Source organism: Gnatocerus cornutus, chromosome 3, assembly GCF_029298725.1.
Source record: "Gnatocerus cornutus isolate USDA-ARS CGAHR chromosome 3, icGnaCorn1.1, whole genome shotgun sequence".
NCBI lineage: Eukaryota > Metazoa > Arthropoda > Insecta > Coleoptera > Tenebrionidae > Gnatocerus > Gnatocerus cornutus.
In genome coordinates this window covers 2,670,139-2,688,699 of record NC_142235.1, presented here as the reverse complement: position 1 = coordinate 2,688,699, position 18,561 = coordinate 2,670,139, and the positions used below count along the sequence as shown (strand labels likewise).

At 29.8% G+C, this 18,561-nt stretch overlaps 3 protein-coding genes across 3 annotated transcripts in view; 1 reads left to right on the top strand and 2 right to left on the bottom strand.

Moving 5' to 3' along the window:
* LOC148176836 (uncharacterized) overlaps positions 1–18,561 on the bottom strand; it is a 42,848-nt gene that overhangs the window by 20,016 nt on the left and 4,271 nt on the right. The gene's annotated exons all lie outside the window — the stretch shown is intronic.
* On the bottom strand, positions 3,880–4,630 carry LOC148176838 (uncharacterized). Its single transcript, XM_088033116.1, has 2 exons — positions 4,459–4,630; positions 3,880–4,407 (listed from the first exon to the last, which is right to left on the bottom strand). The coding sequence occupies exons 1-2, from the start codon at positions 4,471–4,473 to the stop codon at positions 3,931–3,933; spliced, it is 492 nt and encodes a 163-aa protein (XP_087889242.1). The 5' UTR covers positions 4,474–4,630; the 3' UTR covers positions 3,880–3,930.
* On the top strand, positions 13,498–17,624 carry TwdlE (TweedleE). The gene is made up of 3 exons (XM_088033132.1): positions 13,498–13,562; positions 16,791–17,216; positions 17,268–17,624. The coding sequence occupies exons 1-3, from the start codon at positions 13,548–13,550 to the stop codon at positions 17,385–17,387; spliced, it is 561 nt and encodes a 186-aa protein (XP_087889258.1). The 5' UTR covers positions 13,498–13,547; the 3' UTR covers positions 17,388–17,624.

Below are 18,561 nucleotides of genomic sequence, written 5' to 3'. Positions count from 1 at the left end.
CAACGTAACGACATTAATACAATTACCTGCTAAAACAAAAATTAGCAAATAGAAAGTCACAATATGTAAGTTTAGAAACTTAAAAGGAACTGTAAAGAAAGAAAATATTGTTTTTGTCATTTCTAGAGCCAATAAATAAATAGTTAGCAAGTACTAGCTAATGACTCTGAAAATCGGAGCCAAAGTAAAAAATCATGATGCAGTGGCGCACGTTGAAAGTGTTAAATTGTCCGTAAGAACAATGCAACTAAACGCTTGATGGAAATTGAAAGTGTGTCGTAGATCAAAAAAGTGCACACAGTCACAGTCGGTCATTATTTATTCAATGAGTAAAAAAAAATTAAATTTAAATTATAACATTTTTGGGAACCACACAAATAGTGTCATTTTTTGAAAGTAAATCTACTTAAATATTGTCAAATTTAGAATCAATCGAAAGAGGAGATAAGAATCTTATAAGCGGACAAAATTTAAACTTAATCTAACTAGACTCATTAATTTTATCGCAATACTTCGACTTCTCATGGGATGTTTGAAGTGCCTTTGAAATTATGCAATTTTTTTGCTTAAAGACTAAGTCAAGATGAGCTATATGTAACATTGCTTGAAAGACGTCAACAAGATCTAAAAGTAGGTACACTTTCATCTAAATCTATCCCCAATTATTGAATTTATCGCGAAAATTAGCAATCGATTGGGATATTTTTGAGAAACACCTAAATAGTGCAATTTTTCAAAATTAAACCTAGTTAAAAATATAGTCAAGTTTGGTATCAATCCATAAAGAAAATAAAAAGCTGTAATTTGAACTCAACTATAATTATTGGTTTTATCGCAATATTTTGACTTTACTTGGAATATTTGAACAGCCACTGAAGTCATGTCATTTTTCTACATATAGACTAAGTCAAACTAGACAAAATGTGACATTGTTTAAAAGAACCTTCCAAAGTCTACTAAAGCATACAAGTTGATCTAAATCTATTCAGGAATATCAAATTTCTTGCAAAATTTGGATTTTTTTTGGGTACCACATAAAATGGTGTAATTTTTTACAGCAAATTTAACCAAATATGGTCAAGTAGAATATTAATCAAAAGAAGAGATAAAAATCTATAAGTGAGGCAAACTTGAACTCAATCGATATAAAATTAATGATTTTATCGCAATATTTCGACTTTGCTTGAGAAAGTTGGAGTACCTCTAAAGTAATGCCATTTTTGTGCTTAAATACTTGGTCAATCTGAGTTCAATATTAAATTGCTTGAAAGAGCTAACCAAGATCTACTAGTGACTACAATTTGATCTAAATCTATTCGCAATTATTAAATTTATCGTGACAATCGAGGTTTTGTTGAGCACCACACAAAAAAAGCATTTTTTTTTATTTAATCTACTCAAATATGATCGAGTGTAGAATCAATCAAAGGGAGTGATAAAAGTCTACAAGTTAACTTGTAACTAAATTTGAATTCTAACGATCTAAAGATATTGATTTTATCGCAAAATTTCAACTTCACTTGGAATATTTGGAGTGCCATTGAAGTAGTGCTACTTTTCTACATAAAGCCTTAGTCAAACTAGGTTGAGCGCAACATTGTTTAAAAGAGCTTACCAAAGTGCATACAAATTTGATTAAAATCTGTCCAGGGATATCGAATTTCTTCCAACAATTAACATTCAATTTGAATTTTTTGAATACCACATAAATACTGTCATTTCTTTTAAGTAAATCAAGTTAAACATGGTCAAGTTTAGTATCAATCAAAAGAGAAAATAAAAGTTTATAAGCAAGGCGAAATTAAATTCAGTCGATCTAGAATTAATAATTTGATCGCAGTATTTCGACTTCGCTCGGGATAATTTGGAGTGTCACTGAAATTATGCTATTTTTCTACATAGAGACATCGTCAAGCTGAGTTAAATGTAACTAACATTGCTTAAAAGACCTCAGCCAGATCTAAAAATAAGTACAATTTGATCTACATCTATCCCTAATATTAAATTTATCGCAAAAATTAGCAATCGATTAGGATTTTTTTTAATACCACTTAAATAATGCATTTTTTTTAATTAGATGTAATAAAATATGATCAAGTGTGGTATCAATCAAAAGAAGAGATAGAAATATACAAGTCAACTTAATTTGAACTCAATCAAAGTAGAATTATTACATTTATCGCAAAATTTTGACTTCACATGGGATATTTGGACTGCTACTGAATAATTCCCATTTTTCCACGTAAACACTTCATCAAAATAGACTGAATTCGGTATTGTTTAAAAGAGCTTATCATAGTCTATAAAGGTATACAATTTGATCTAAATATATCCACGTATTTTGAATTTATCCCAAAAATTGGCATTCAATTGGATTTTTTTGGGTACTACATTTATAGTGTCATTTTTTAAAGTCGATCGCATATGATCAAATGTAGTATTACTCAAAAGAAAAGATAAAAATCTACAAGCTAACCTAATATGAACTCGATCGGACTAAAATTATTAATTTTATCGCAATTTTTCGACTTCACTTGGAATATTTGGAGTGCCATTGAAGTAATGCCTTTTTCTGCATAAAAATTTGGTCTGACTAGACTGAATGCGACATTGTTTAAACAAGCTAACCAAAGTCTATCAGTCCGTACAATTTGATCTAAATCTATCTAGGCATATTAAATTTCTTGCAAAAATTAACATTCAATTTCGATTTTTTTTTGATACTACATAAAATAGTGTAATTTTTCACAACAAACTTAATCAAATATGGTCAAGTGTAATATTAATCAAAAGGTGAGATGAAAATCTATAAGTAAAGCAAATTTGAACTCAATCGATATAAAATTAATGATTTTATCGCAATATTTCGACTTTGCTTGAAAAATTTGGAGTACCTTTGAAGTAATGCCATTTTTGTGCTTAAAGACACAGTCAAACTGAGTTAAATATAACATTGCTTACAAAATCTAAAAATGAGTACAATTTGATTTACATCTATCCATAATTATTAAATTTATCGCAAAGATTAACCATCGATTAGAATTTTTTTAAATACCACACAAATAATGCATTATTTTCAATTAGATGTAATAAAATATGATTAAGTGTGGTATCAATCAAAAGAGGAGATAGAAATATACAAGTCAACTTAATTTGAACTCAATCAAAGTAGAATTATTACTTTTATCGCAAAATTTTGACTTCTCATGGGATATTTCGACTGCTACTGAATAATTCCCATTTTTCCACGTAAACACTTCTTCAAAATAGGCTGAATTCGACATTGTTTGAAAGAGTTTACCAAAGTCTATAAAGATATACAATTTGATGAAAATATATCCACGTATTTCGAATTTATCCCAAAAATTAGCATTCAATTGGTTTTTTTTTGGGTACTACATTAATAGTGTCATTTTTTAAAATCGATCGCATACGAACAAATGTAGTATCATTCAAAAGAAGAGATAAAAATGTACAAGCTAACCTAATTTGAACTCAATCGGACTAAAATTATTAATTTTATCGCAATTTTTCGACTTCACTTGGAATATTTGGAGTGCCATTGAAGTATTGTCTTTTTCTGTATAAAAACTTAGTCTAACTAGACTGAATGAGACATTGTTTAAACGAGCTAACCAAAGTCTATAAGTGCGTACAATTTTTTTGGGTATCACGAAATAGTGTCATTTTTTTTAAACAAATGTAGCTAAATATGGTCAAGTTTGGTATAAATCAAAAATCATAATGCAGTGGCGCACGTTGAAAGTGTTTAATTGTCCATAAGAAAACACAATACGACTAAACGCTCCATGGAAATTGAAAGTGTGTCGTAGATCAAAAAAGTGCACACAGTCACAGCCGTCCATTATTTATTCAACGTATAAAAAATTTAAATGTAAATTATAACAGTCGAAAAAGAATTGTCCCCACTTACGGGGTCTTGTACAGCAGTTTCGCAACATTAATGACGTCATCCCTGTGCTCTTCCAGAAGATCCCGATCCTCGTTCGTCACGTTGGCGTCCCTGTTAAACCTGCCGATGGAATTCTCCTGGCTATTTGTGTTAATCGACGGGAATAAAACCTCCAGGAAACTGGCTCTAGGCTCCTCCATAGGCTCCGGGAGTAAACTAATGGTGAAATTACAAACGCGCACAACAAAATCAAGGACTTGTCGCATGACTAGAAGATTCTCTCGCGCAAGAAGGGTGTTGACTAATTTCACAAAACGAACTTTGAGGTCAAGGAGTTGGTACAACTTTTGAATTTTGTTTTGGAAGAACTCAGAATTGAAAAGTACGTTGACTAACTCTGCTCCGATGTCGGCGGTGCTTGGTGGTGGTTCGTCGACGAAAGGGTCCGGATTTTGGGTAGTTTGGGCTCCTACTAACGCCACAAGTAACAAAAACTACAAAAAAATACCGTAAAACGGGGGTTAAGTTGATTGGAGCAAACTTACGACCAAAGGACCCATGGTGACACTACTAAATTCTTAAGTCATACTGGTCAAACTCTAAGGGTAAATTGAATTTTAAGTGATTTTTAGTGACGACATTATAATGGCCCTACAGGTGTAGAATTTTCTTTGAGTCAGACAAAGGAAAGTACATTGATGCGCGTACGGAACTTTCCTTTCAAATTACTGCACGTAATACCATTACCTTGAAACTGATCTAGTGTGCTAGGCACGAATTTGCGTTTGTCGGTTATCATTTAAATTTACTTCCGATGTTGTAATACTTACTTTTACCGACGGTATTATTTTATTACAATTATCGATGATGAGATTTCTCAGACAGGCTGTAATTTAATTTTCCTCGGGTATGGTAAAAACGCCGTAATTAAATGAACAATAGCGTACAGTTTGGGGAATTGACACCCGATGCATGGAATTAAATTTAATAGAAAGTGGGGGACACCGAGCGAGAAAGAGATTCTTGCATTCTTTCATTCTCACACACATCAAGAAACATGAATTTTCGGTGAGTCCAAGACCGATTAATGGACAAATAGATGAGCGCAACAAAGAAAACCATAATTGCCATTGGAGCGAGGAAGATAAAAATAATTTACCCCCATCAGCGCGAATGCATGCGTCGTGGCATTGTTTTATCATTTTTGGCAAGACGAGGTGTTAACATGATTGCTCCTTTAGTAATTCTTCGCTATTAGAGGGATTTGGTCCTTCGAATGCAAAATGCAACAATTTTATTTTTTTATGAGTAATGATAGGCATTGTATTTCTCAATGAATTTGAGTTACAATTTTCGAGAACTTTGTCGCTAGGATGCATTGAGGGGAGTAATGCCACCCACTGACACTACTCCTCTCCCACTTCTTATTAAAATTGTTCCCATTCATCGGGTATCAATTCCCCAAACTGTATGTGAAAGTGAGCAAGAGCGTAAAACTGACGACAATGTTAAATATTCTGATAATTTGTAATAATTTATTATATGAGAAGATATAATTATAGCTTCTTACGAATTTGCGCTACACTTGACCCTCTTTCTAAAAACGAACTCGTCTTTCTTCATCTGTGCTGACATTGATGTTGAAATTATTTATGACAAACTGAAGGTGTTAAGAAATGACTTTAACATGATTTGCTTGAAATTGGAAACGAGTATTACATTTAGTCTAACATTGAGCAATTAGCAAATGTTATGTACAAAATACAAATAGGAAAGGAAAATTGTGCAAAGAGAATTGGAAAAATTCTTCTTGCTTGATTGCATTAAAGAGAGTATTGAGAATGAATTAACATTTAAGTCTACAATTTTTTGGTTTCAATCAAAAAAAGAGATCAAAATCTATAAGTAAGTCAATCGAACTAGAATTGTTGATTTTATTGCGAAATTTCTAATGCCTCTAAAGTAAATCCATTTCTTTATATAAATACTTGGTCAAACTAGATTTTGTGAGGCATTGCACAGTTATCAAATTTATAGCGAAAATTAGCAATCGATTGGGATTTTTTTGAGTACCACAAAAATAGTGTCATTTTTTTTAAGTAAATTTAATCCAACGTAATCAAGTGAAGTATCAATAAAAAGAAAAAATAAAAATCTATAACTGAATTTAATTTAAACTAAATCCAACAAAAAATTATTGATTTTATCGCTGTCTTTGGACTTCACTTGGTATGTTTGGAGTGCCATTGAAATTTTGCCATTTTTCTGTATAAAGACTTGGTCAAATTGAGCGAAATCTAAGACTGCTTAAAATACCTCATCAAAATCTAAAAGTGAGTATAATTTCATCTAAATCTATTCCCAATTATTGCATTAATCGCGAAAATTAACAATTGATTGAGATTTTTTTTGAGTACCACCTAAATAGTGTAATTTTTTAAAATAAAATGTACTCAAATATAATCAAGTGTGGTATCAATTGAAAGAAAAAATCAAAATCTGCAAGTGAACCTAATTTGAACTCACTAGAAGTAGAATTATTGATTTTATCCTAATATTTCAACATCAGTTGAGATACTTGAAGTGTCACTGAAATGATGCAACTTTTCTGTATAAAGACTTGGTCAAACTGAGCTAAATGTGACATTGATTGAAAAAGCTCACCAAGATCTAAAATTAGGCACAATTTGATATAAATCTATTTACAATTATTAAATTTATCGCGAAAATTAACAATCGATTGTAATTTTTTTGAGTAACACCTAAATAGTGCAATTTTTTAAAATTAAATGTAGTCAAATATAATCAAGTGTGGCATCAATTGAAAGAGAAAATCAAAATCTTCAAGTGAACCTGATTTCAACTCACTAGAAGTAGAATTACTGATTTTATCCCAATATTTTGACTTCAGTTGAGATAATTGGAGTGTTACTGCAATTATGCCGTTTTTCTGCATAAACACTTGGTCAAATTGAGCGAAATCTAAGATTGCTTAAAAGACCTCACTAAAATCTAAAAGTGAGTACAATTTAATCTAAATCTATTTCCAATTATTGCATTAATCGCGAAAATTAACAATTGATTGAGATTTTTTTTTGAGTATCATCTAAATAGTGCATTTAAATAGTGCATTTTTTTTAAATGAAATGTAGAGAAATATAATCAAGTGTGGTATCAATTGAAAGAAAAGATCAAAATCTGCAAGTGAACCTAATTTGAGCTCACTAGAAGTAGAATTACTAATTTTATCCCAATATTTCGACTTCAGTTGAGATACTTGGAGTGTCACTGAAATTATGCAATTTTTTTGTATAAAGACTTGGTCAAACTGAGCTAAATGTAACATTGCTTGAAAAAGCTCACCAAGATCTAAAATTAGACACAATTTGGTCTAAATCTATCCCCAATTATTAAATTTATCGCGAAAATTTACAATCGATTGTAATTTTTTTGAGTAACACCTAAATAGTGCAATTTTTTAAAATGAAATGTAGTAAAATATAATCAAGTGTAGTATCAATTGAAAGAGAAGATCAAAATCTGCAAATAAACCTAATTTGAGCTCACTAGAAGTAGAATTATTGATTTTATCCCAATATCTCGACTCCAGTTGAGATAATTATGCCATTTTTCTGCATAAAGACTTGATCAAATTGAGCGAAATCTAAGATTGCTTAAAAGACCTCACCAAAACGTAAAAGTGAGTACAATTTGATCTAAATCTATTCCCAATTATTGCATTAATCGCGAAAATTAACAATTGATTGGGATTTTTTTGAGTAACACCTAAAAAGTGCATTTTTTTTAAATTAAATGTAGTCAAATATAATCGAGTGTGATATCAATTAAAAGAGGAGATCAAAATCTGCAAGTGAACCTAATTTAAACTCACTACAAGCATAATTATTATTTTTATCCATATCTTTCGACTTCAGTTGAGATCCTTGGAGTGTCCCTGAAATTATGCCATTTTTCTCTATAAAGACTGTCAAACTGAGCTAAATGTAACATTGCTTGAAAAAGCTCACCAAGATCTAAAAGTGAGTACTATTTGATCAAAATCTGTCTTCAATTATCGAATTTATCGCAAAAGTTAGCTTTTAATTGGGTTTTTTGGAAACCACAAAATTAGCATAATTTAAGTAAATTTATTCAAATATGATCACGTGTGGTATCAATCGAAAGAGCAGAAAAAATCTACAAGTTATCTTAACTTGAACTCAATCGATCTACAATTGTCAAGTTCGAATTGTGATTACGTCAAGTTGAGAATTTCGAAAACTAGGAAAAATCAAAACTCTGAAATGACTATGCTAAATCCGAAGAGTTTTCAGAAAATGACGCAAAAAATAATTAAAAAAATACGCCGCGAACTTAAAACATTCCATTGACTTCCACAACGCCAGGCAAATTAGAGGAAAATTTCTTTATTTATGATCAAGGTCGAAGAAACCACTGCATCAAAGTGCCGCCGCTGAAGATCCGTGCTGCATTTTTATAGAACAAAAAAATAAAATAAAAAAAAATGTTTACTTTATTTTCACCGATCACTGAAACATTCCCAAAAATGCGAGGTGAAATTTGTTTCGCTTGTTAACAGGCTAAAAATGGTTGAGTTGAAACTGGAATAACAGTTTCGTAATGAGATTTTATTGAGTGATCTTTCAATACGAAATTAAAAAAAATCGGCATTGTAATAAAAAAGTCAACAATGGCTTGTCAAAGTTTATTGGTTACACCTCCCATTTATGGTATTGACATGATTCTCAGCATTAGCCGGTTATTAAATTGTATTGTTTTGAAACGATTTATTTAAAACTAAAAAATAAGGAAACTAAAATAAAACTATTATTGTGTAAGTAATAACAGTACTTTGAAATAACTAATACATTCAGTAGGTCAAGACTTTCAGCGACATTTTGATAAAACCCTCATGTCTCTATACGTTACCTGTAAAGGACACATGTCAATTTTGATTCATAGATGGCTCCACAGCTAAATGTCAAGTTTATGAATAATAGGAAAATGTAATGATAAAAAACTTAATGACAATAAACTACAGCCAATCTGCACTTAAAATAACAAAAACAAGTTGGTGACAATCCGACAAATGTCATGATAGTTCTTGTTTGACATTTCTCGCGAATTGGAGAACCATATAAGAAACTCTTTGTTATTAGTCATTTTATTTTAAAAGTAATAAAATGTGCAAGTTCTGAAAGAAGTCTGTGGGCAAACTGCGTAGGGTTTAACATCACAATATTGACACCATAAGACTGTTTGCATTATATTATTATTTGTTGACACATGATGCAATAATTTTAGAGGTTAAACACTTAAGTTCCAGTAAAGTTTTATTACTTTCTCGAGTGTTCTATTTTATTTTCATTCAAAACTGCACATAAAATCTTTAATTTTGGTTAAGTAATAAGTAAGTAATAAAACAGTCTCAAGAAATAGAAGAAACGAAAGAAAATGAATAAAAAACAATAACAATTTAAAACTAAATACGTAAATATAAAAAATTAAGTTTTAAACAAGCATAAAATTTATTTCTTAAGACCAGTTTACAGAAGCTAAGCTAATTTTTAATTTCGATTAAACACTTATGTATTTAGTAACATTGTCTTAAGTGACATGTGATCCTTTTCCCCCAATCAAATATCAGTATTTATCAAATTAGTTGAGAGACTTAATTTCAATTAAATTATTATTGTAAACCGGCCCTTAAGTTTTTGAATTTAAAGTCTTAAAGTGGCCAATATTCCAGTTCAGCAAGAATTGAAAATTACAGAATCTCAGAATATGAGAAATTGAACATAGTAAAACGATGCTAAAAAATGATAAGGATAAGCCAAAGGATTTCCAAAGAACTCAAATGAAAAGAAGAACTTAAAACTCTCTATAAAACTAAACATAATATTGATTCGAATGATTCCAAAAAAAATCTAGAAAACTTATAGAATGTTAAAAAATGAATAAAAAACAAACAAAAAAACCCTAATGAATTTAGAGAATCTATAGAATCTAAAAACTTTAACCTTAAGAAGAGGAAATTTGTGGATTTGAAAAATTCTAAAGCCACCGTTTCTAGTAAAATCCCAATAACTCCTAAAAGTAGTCAATGAACTTAAAATGCCCTAAGAAATCCTAAAATTTCGTGGAAAAACTTTTCGCAAAATCTCGCTAATTCAAAATTTCTGAATCATAAATTCAACAAATCCACCAATCCAGGTTCAAAGATATTTTTGAAAAATATATTTTTTTGGATTCTACTATACAAACATTTGCTTTCATCACTTTTTCTTAAAAACATGTAAAGATATAGAATTGCTCTACAGTGTTTTGAAAATCTAATTAAATGAACTCTTGGCTAGAGTAAGTTCTTTCAATAATATTTTTGAAAAACTGATCTCATGATCCAAAAAATACGATGTTTGAAGTGATTTTCATATGTAATTTTGCCTTTAACTCAAAAATTATTACATCGACTACATGGGTTTGAAAGGCGGTGTCCTCAAAAAACGGTGGACCTCGAATTTCAATAGACCTATTTCTTATCGTTTAGAAATTACAGGATAAAAACCATTGAGAATTTTTCATAAAACTGTTTTTTTTTCTAAATCTGGCAATTTTATAAAAGAATTAAAACCATTGCTTAGAAAAAACAAATTTTTAGACACATATTGAGTCTAAAAGTGACTTTAATGAATTCTTTCTTTAGTTTCAACTTACAAATAAGAATTCATCAAATATCTTGTAAATTGGCACACCTAAGAAACATGTCAAAAGTTTCTTTAGTGTTAGAACTAACTGAACTACATAATTTCATTTTGGTTTCACTCAACAACAAAACTTTGTAAAATTTTTATAAATGTGTCGAAAGTAAGAACTCTTTTGATATAATTTAGATTTAAAACTACGATACCGGAGTATTGGTTTCAATAAAAATTTAAAATTCAGGTTTCATCCTACAAATAAAAATTTGTAAAATTTGTCTTTCTCATTTAAAAAGTGTGTAATTTTTCACACCTAAGAAGCATGTCAAAGGTAACAACGACTCCAAATTTATTTTTTTTTTAGGTTAAAAACTATGGGAGCTATAAAATTTAAAACAATTTGTAATTTTTGACTTTATTCTAAAAATAAAAATTTTTTGTTTTAAATATGTACTTACCTAATAAACGTGTCAAATTTAAAATAATTTAGGAACAGCAGGTTCATAAAAAAACTAAAATTTTGTAGATATTTAAAAGTTTAAAATGATCAAAACAAGCTTCTTTTTCAAAAAATCACACCTTATTCTTTGTCATGTAACTTCTAAACGGCAAGAGACAATAACTTGTTTAATACCGCATTAAAAAGCAGAAATCTCAACCTTAAAAATGACGTATTATAATAAAAAAAAATTAAAGCTCCAATTTGAGAGTTCTATGCTAAAAAGTGACAATAAAGTTTTTTTCTTAAATATCTTGGGAAAACTAAATTTCCCAGTGACTTCTATAGTTCGTTGGAAAGCTTATTTAATTACCTTTTCAATGATGTATTATACAGGTGTCCGGAAAGTGTTAAAAAAAATCCATCTCTTAACTTTTTCGAGATATGATAGATTCAAGAGAAAAAGTTTAATGCCTAAATTAACAATTTCTGTACAATAATTTTACTTTCAAATGAATTTGTTACCTAAAGGACATTTTGTGCAAAGAATGGTAGTAAAAAAAATCGGTAAAATCTTGTGGAAAATGGTAGAAAACTGTTAACAAGATTTTTGAATCAACAATGTCGATTAGTACAGTTAAATTTTTTTGGTTTTTGTTTTTTTTTTTGGTACACCCAATTACCCTCTTTTAAGGGGTGCGCCACTTTCCGCACATCTGTAGAGATTTATGATTTTGCAAGATTTTGCAAGCAAAATTGAAACACAAAAGTAAACGCGAGATGCGCAAAAAAAAAATATTTAACAAATATCTCTGACTTCTGACCTGATGGAGCAAAACTTACTTCGAATTTAGAATCAGGAGGCAATTCTACTTTAGAAATGACTATCCACAGCTCCAGTACAAATTTCATCCAAAATTTGTTGATTAATGTTATCTGAGATGTCAATACGTCACAACCTAGGAATATTAAAACTAAAAAAATTTAAAACTATTGAGAAAAATACATACAAAAAAGCAATAGAAGGTTTCAAGAATCCCAAAAAAATTTCAAAATTAGTTAGAACTATGACGACAACCTGAGAGCTTGTGGTCTTTTCTAAAAATTCTTTAAAAACTCTGAAGAGTCAGAAGAATGAGAAAAATTAAAGAAAATCTTTAAAAAGTCTATAAATTCAAAATGAATAAAAAGAAAGGCAAAGGAAAGAAAGAATTCGGAGAATCTAAAAGCAAAATCCAAAAATCCAAACAATCTGAATAATCTAAAATACTAAATTTTTCAAGGAATTTGTCTTAACATTTCAGAGAATTTTAGCCATTCAACGAACTTAAACGACTGAATGCACGGAATTTTTTAAATGTAAATAATATCGACAAGATTTAAAAAAGTAAAGTGAAAGAATCGAAAAAAAAATACTCCTAATATATTTTCAAAAGCATTTCCGGATTTTATTGTATGTTTCAGCATACTTTTTAAAATTAGCAAACTCCTAAAACGAATTTTCTTGAGGTTCAAGGGTTATTTGAACATATAGTTGTTTAGTTTTTTATATAAGTAGTCCTATATCAATCAAAATAACAGTTTAATTTCCAAAAAGAAATCTGAAACAATAACGAAACAATGAAAGACATAATAAAAGTTAATAACACGTTGCTTTGATGCAACGAGGAAACTTTACCGCTGCCTGAATTAATCTTCGTAGATGCGAGCAAAGATAAGCGTACACACATAACTGACCTTTAAATGAAAAATATGCGAATGAATCTGACATTGCCTACTTACTTGATTGCTTTTATTGATTTTGTGGATCCTTAGAAATTCGGGGCAGATTACATAACCGCGTAAACATATTCAAATGAACTCAATTGTAACACAATTGTAAGCAACGTGAAGCAATTGCAATTTTCATAAGACTCGTCGATTTGAATAAGAAGAAATTTTGCGCCAAGAACCGGAACATCAAAACAATAAACTTGCAGACTTCCGTTTGAGCACAAAATTTTCCGCAACGCTTCTGGAAACAGGTCATAGAAAAACAGATTTTCGTAACCGAGATCGAGATCTTCATTTCTTTATTACATAAACGACCTTGGAACCGTATCGAAAGTGAAGTTATCTTCGAAAATTGCGCAATCCGGATGGCCCCAGAATGCATTTTCTGAAAACTGGTTTGGGATCCTTACAACATATTTCGATTTTTTATAGACAAGGGCGTTTGATTACTCAAGAATGTTGACCGATCGGACTTTTACCTTTCATCATTCTGCCTACTACCTTCTAAGACTGTAAGAAAGTAGTGGAGGGTAGAGAGGGAAGAGATTTGATTTGACCTAACTCATCTTCAATTCACGGTACCCCACCTTATATAATTTTTTCTCCTATTCAACTTCTTGAAATTGGTTTTAGGGTGGCGGATATAAATACTTTCGTTCCGAAGAAATTTTCTAGTTGTGTGCTTCTTGCGCTAAGTGCTACAATGAAATTTCTAGTGGTAGGTACTAACCGTGGACGGTGTGATTAGTGTTGATCCAAGTGTGCTTTGAAGTTACAAAAATTATTCCATTTTTTAGTGATCGTACTTTAGGAAGTTTTTTGAAAATTTTAGTTTTGCCACATTTTTTTTATACAATTCTATTTTGAACATTTTTATCGTTTAATCAAACTGTGTCACTTTACTGGATTGTTTTGTAGTTATTTTATGCACCTTTTTTTAACTTCTCGGACGGAATATTATGAGAATTAATTTTAATTTGTATGATTTTAATCTTTTTTTATCCAGAGAATATAAACGGCATTTTTTCCCATTAAACTATACGATATTAATTAACCCTGTATAAACACCCTGTATATTTAAAAATTATTTTGAGCTTTTTAGTGTTGTCCTATGAAATTATTTTTTCAAAAATTTTCGATTTTGATCAACGCGCTTTATAAAGTTATACTAAGTAATTATTTTTCGAATTAATTATTACTAATTACATAATCCTAAACACACAATTACTGATTATAGCTTAAAAATTATTTTAATTTCTAATAAAAAATAGGTGAAAAATTAAAATAAAAAACTAAAAAATATTAATAAAACCAACAATAAATAATTAGCGACAAATTTTGGTAGAAATTAATTACAATTACTTTTTTACAGACTAAATATACTTATAATTGACCAAAAATTTAATAAAATCATTGATTAGTCAAGTCGAATTTTGACCAAAATTTGTAATTAGAGTATGTTTTATTTTATTAACTTTCATGAATTAACTAATTACAGTACTATAGCAAAATTATACTAAATTATTTTACTAATTTATTATTACTAATTACATAATTCTAAATATAAAAGGATCCTTACTGCCTAATGCTTAAAAGATATTTTAATTGCTAATAAAAAAAGGTGAAAAATAAAAATTAAAACTGAAAAATATTAAATACCTAAACAAATAGTGAATTAGCGTTGAATTGTAGCAGACATTTTTTTACTTTTTTATAGATTAGATACTTCTATTTGCGAAAACAAAAAGATTTATAAAATTATTGATTAAAATTTCGACTAAATTTAGTACTTAAAGTTTCTCATTTTATAAGCTTCCATGAATTAACTAACTCCAGCAAAATAAAACTAAATTATTTTCCTAATTTATTATTACTAATTACATAATTCTAAATACACAGCAATCCTCAATGCCCAATGTTTAAATAATATTTTAATTTGTAATACAAAAATATGGAAAATATTGACAAAACAAATTTTTAAAATTTGAATTAGCTTTAAGTTGCGACAGCAATTAATGAAAGTTGTAACTGTAAAAACATAAAAAAATTGATAGAATTGTAGATTTGTTAAGTCGAACTTGGATTAAAATTAGTAAATTTTATTAGCTTTCATAAATTAATTATATACAGTGATAATTCTGCTTCAAAATTAAGAAGTTTGACTGATTGTGAATTGATCTTATTATAACCTCTAAGAATTATTAGAAATTTGTCAAATTATTTGATTTCAATTTTTTTTAAATTAATCTTTATTTTTCTTTGATATTCATTCTTTTTGTCTCACTTTTTCAGTTTTTTTTTTCTCTTTTTATATTCTCCAAATTCTAACATCGCTAAAATTCTCATTTGCAGCTTGAAATATTTATTTGAATATTCAAAAGATCCAAATTTGCAGTTTTATTATTTAATTTATGATTTATTATTATATTTATCCATATATTATATGATTTAATGCATATTTTATGTAGAATAGAATTATGGAACATTATTTTCGATGCAAAACGCTATTCGGCATTCAATTATGTATAACTTTAATCAGTCAGTGGTTTCAATGTGAACACTGCGCATTTCAATAGTTTAATAAATAAGTATTTTTAACTCTAATTCTGCGTACTATTTGATAGAGGAAATGATCAGCGTACCTAACTAATTAAATTTTAAGCTAAAATTATTTTTTAATGTAGCCAACCTGGGCCAAAATTATCGTGTCTTTTTTCATAAAACGTTTTGTGAATAAAAATCTCATTTTCTCAGATTTATGACTAGTAAGATAAATAAAAAGATTTTATTCTCGAATTGTATAATAATATACTTTTTACGACATCGTTTAGCGTCCATAAAGTGATTCTTTATGGACGGGGTCCCTAATTTTCTAAAATCAGCAATTTTGGGTCCACAATTTTAAATCTGTTTACTTTAGAACAAGCCCAAGCATATTATTATGTGTTATAAAATGTGCTAAATTTAAAAAATTAAAATCCGGAAACTTGAAGTGAGTCCAAAAAAGTAAAAAATAAGTGCAAAAGAGTTAATTCAATGAAATAATTATTTTAATAAAATGTATGTTTTACGATATCGTTTAGCGTCAGTAAAGTGGCTTTTTATGGCCGTCGTTCGTGATGATAAAGTAAAACGGCCGCCTTAAGTGTCAAATAAATTATAAATAAATTAATGTCAAAATACAATTTCACTTCCTGTAAGTTTTTTCGTGCACAGTTCTAGACTTTGCTAGGAAGAATATTTCTTAGCTACTTCCTTTATTTTATGCAAGATCTAAGTTTTGCACATTTTGAAGCCGTTACAAGTTTGGATGCCAAAACTCATTCTCTGTCTTCACTGCAATCGAAGATAAACTCTTGTATGCAATTCTTACATAATTAGGCTTTGTAGACTCGCCTCATTTTTATAACAGAAAACCTTTTAAACATTCTCAGTTTGAAAAAAAATCATACTTGAGTAACAGAATTGCAGCAAAAATTTCTAACAAAGAGAAACTTTATTGCCATTAAACTGTTAATTCTAAGAAACGGTTTGTGAGTATTTCTCGTCAATTAAATGAAAAGCAGAAACGGTGTCATGGCGGTCATTTATAAAACTTAATTAGAGCAACGGGAAAGAGAACACATAGAGACTTTTTACTCCTCTATCTTATAACATTTTATATATTTATATTATATTTATTTATATATTTTTTTTATTTTGAAGTAGGTAATAAAAATTTGTCATCATTCATTTACAATGATAAAAGCAATTACGCAGTGAAAGTTCATGAATAATAAATATCAGCACACATGAATTGAGCCCAAATTCACCTTTAATGATGATCCACACAACAAAATGCGCTCTTTATTGCAGTCATATCCGTTACGCGCAATTACGCAAGTTATAATTATTATCCGTCACAATGCACCACTTTCTCTTCACAAAATTTCTTATCATTTTCCAGGTAATCTCTGTCTTACTGGCAGCGGCCTATGCCCGCCCCGAAGCTGGATACAGCTACAGCCCCCCTAGTCCCCCCAGTGGCAGTTACGGCGCTCCTGCTCCCCAATATGGTGCTCCCGCCCAAACCCCCACAGTCCACAAACATGTGTACGTCCACGTCCCACCACCAGAGCCTGAAGAGCACCGACCCCACAGACCCATCCATGTAGCTGCTCCCCAGAAACACTACAAAATTATCTTCATCAAGGCTCCAACCGCCCCAACTCCCACTGCTCCTGTTATTCCAGTTCAACCTCAGAATGAAGAAAAGACTTTGGTCTACGTTTTGGTTAAGAAGCCCGAGGAGGCTCCAGAGATTCATATTCCTACCCCAGCACCCACGCAGCCCAGCAAACCTGAGGTTTACTTCATCAGATACAAGACACAGGTAATACAAAAAAAAATGGTTTTGGTAAAAAAAATACAATGAAAATTTTAGAAACAAGAACAAGGTGGATACCCAGCCAGCGGTGTACCTCAGTCTCAATATGGGGCCCCTTCAGGTCCTTCAGCACCTTCCAGTGATTATGGAGCGCCTTCGGGTTCTGGTCCATACTAAAATCAGGGATAGTACAATTTTGATGCCAGTGGATTTGATACTCTTTTGGATACTAGTTAATGTGATTAATATGAAGCATTATTTTTGTATAAGAAGGGTGCAAATGTATTTTTGTTGTATTTTTTTAGATACAATGTTGTTACAGTCTGTGTACATAGTTTAGGTATAACTTATGAAAGCTTTATACGTTAAGTTTAAGGATAATGATAAGTCAATTTTGTATTTTTTTATCAAAATAGAAAATACACCATTCTGAAATTACTCTTATTATTATTATTAAAAATAATTATTCTAATTAAATAAGATTTCTAACTAAAAAAGTTGCCGGAAGAGTCAGTTTTTCCCAAACAATTTGGGCAAAATTGAGGAAAATTTCGAAAAATGAACAATTTTTAAACATTTTTTACACTTTTGCATAGAACTCCTACATTGGTGCTTTGATTTTTTATTGTATACGTCCTTTTAAACATTGAGCTCTCTACTTTTAAACGCAGCATCAATCAAGCTATTATCACTTGTCATTTAGAAGTTACATGAGAAAGAATATGGAGTAATTTTAAGAAACAATCATGTATTGTTATTCCCAAAAATTGTATGAAAATTTTAATTTAAATGTCTAGAAAATTTTGGTCAGAATAAAAGATCATAGGTAAAAACTATGCACCAACTAGAATAATTTTATTTTTAGGCGACTTAAACTGAAAATGAAATTTTCAGGCGACTTAAACTGAAAATGAAATTTTTAGGCCTTAAAAGCGGCCTAAAAGTGAGTCTTTTCTGGCCGCAAACCGATCTATGGGGGCGCCATCTACCCATAGTTTTGCATATTACGTCAAGATACCGATATTACCCTCAATTTTATAATTATTTGGGTAAAATCAAATCGACAATCTGCTGTAAAGTGCAACAAAGACGTGTTGAATTATTGAAAATAAACATGTCTAGCAGTGCTCCTGCAACAACATTAAAAAACACATTAAACCTAATTCATACAAATTGTGAAGCTACACATGCCGAAACTGCAAATGTAAATAAAGAAAATATAAACTTTTCTGAAGGATTCATAAATATTTACAATTATTCAGTTGTTATAATTATTAAATCAATAAATCATAAATAAAAATTAATTAACTTGTAAATTTAATGATGTCGCCTAAAAAATCTTGTGTGTAAC

What these genes read in the sequence shown, in the direction of transcription:
- TwdlE (XM_088033132.1), top strand. An exon ending in TCATCAGATACAAGACACAG is followed by an intron (nt 17,217 to 17,267) that starts GTAATACAAAAA and finishes TGAAAATTTTAG; the next exon opens with AAACAAGAACAAGGTGGATA.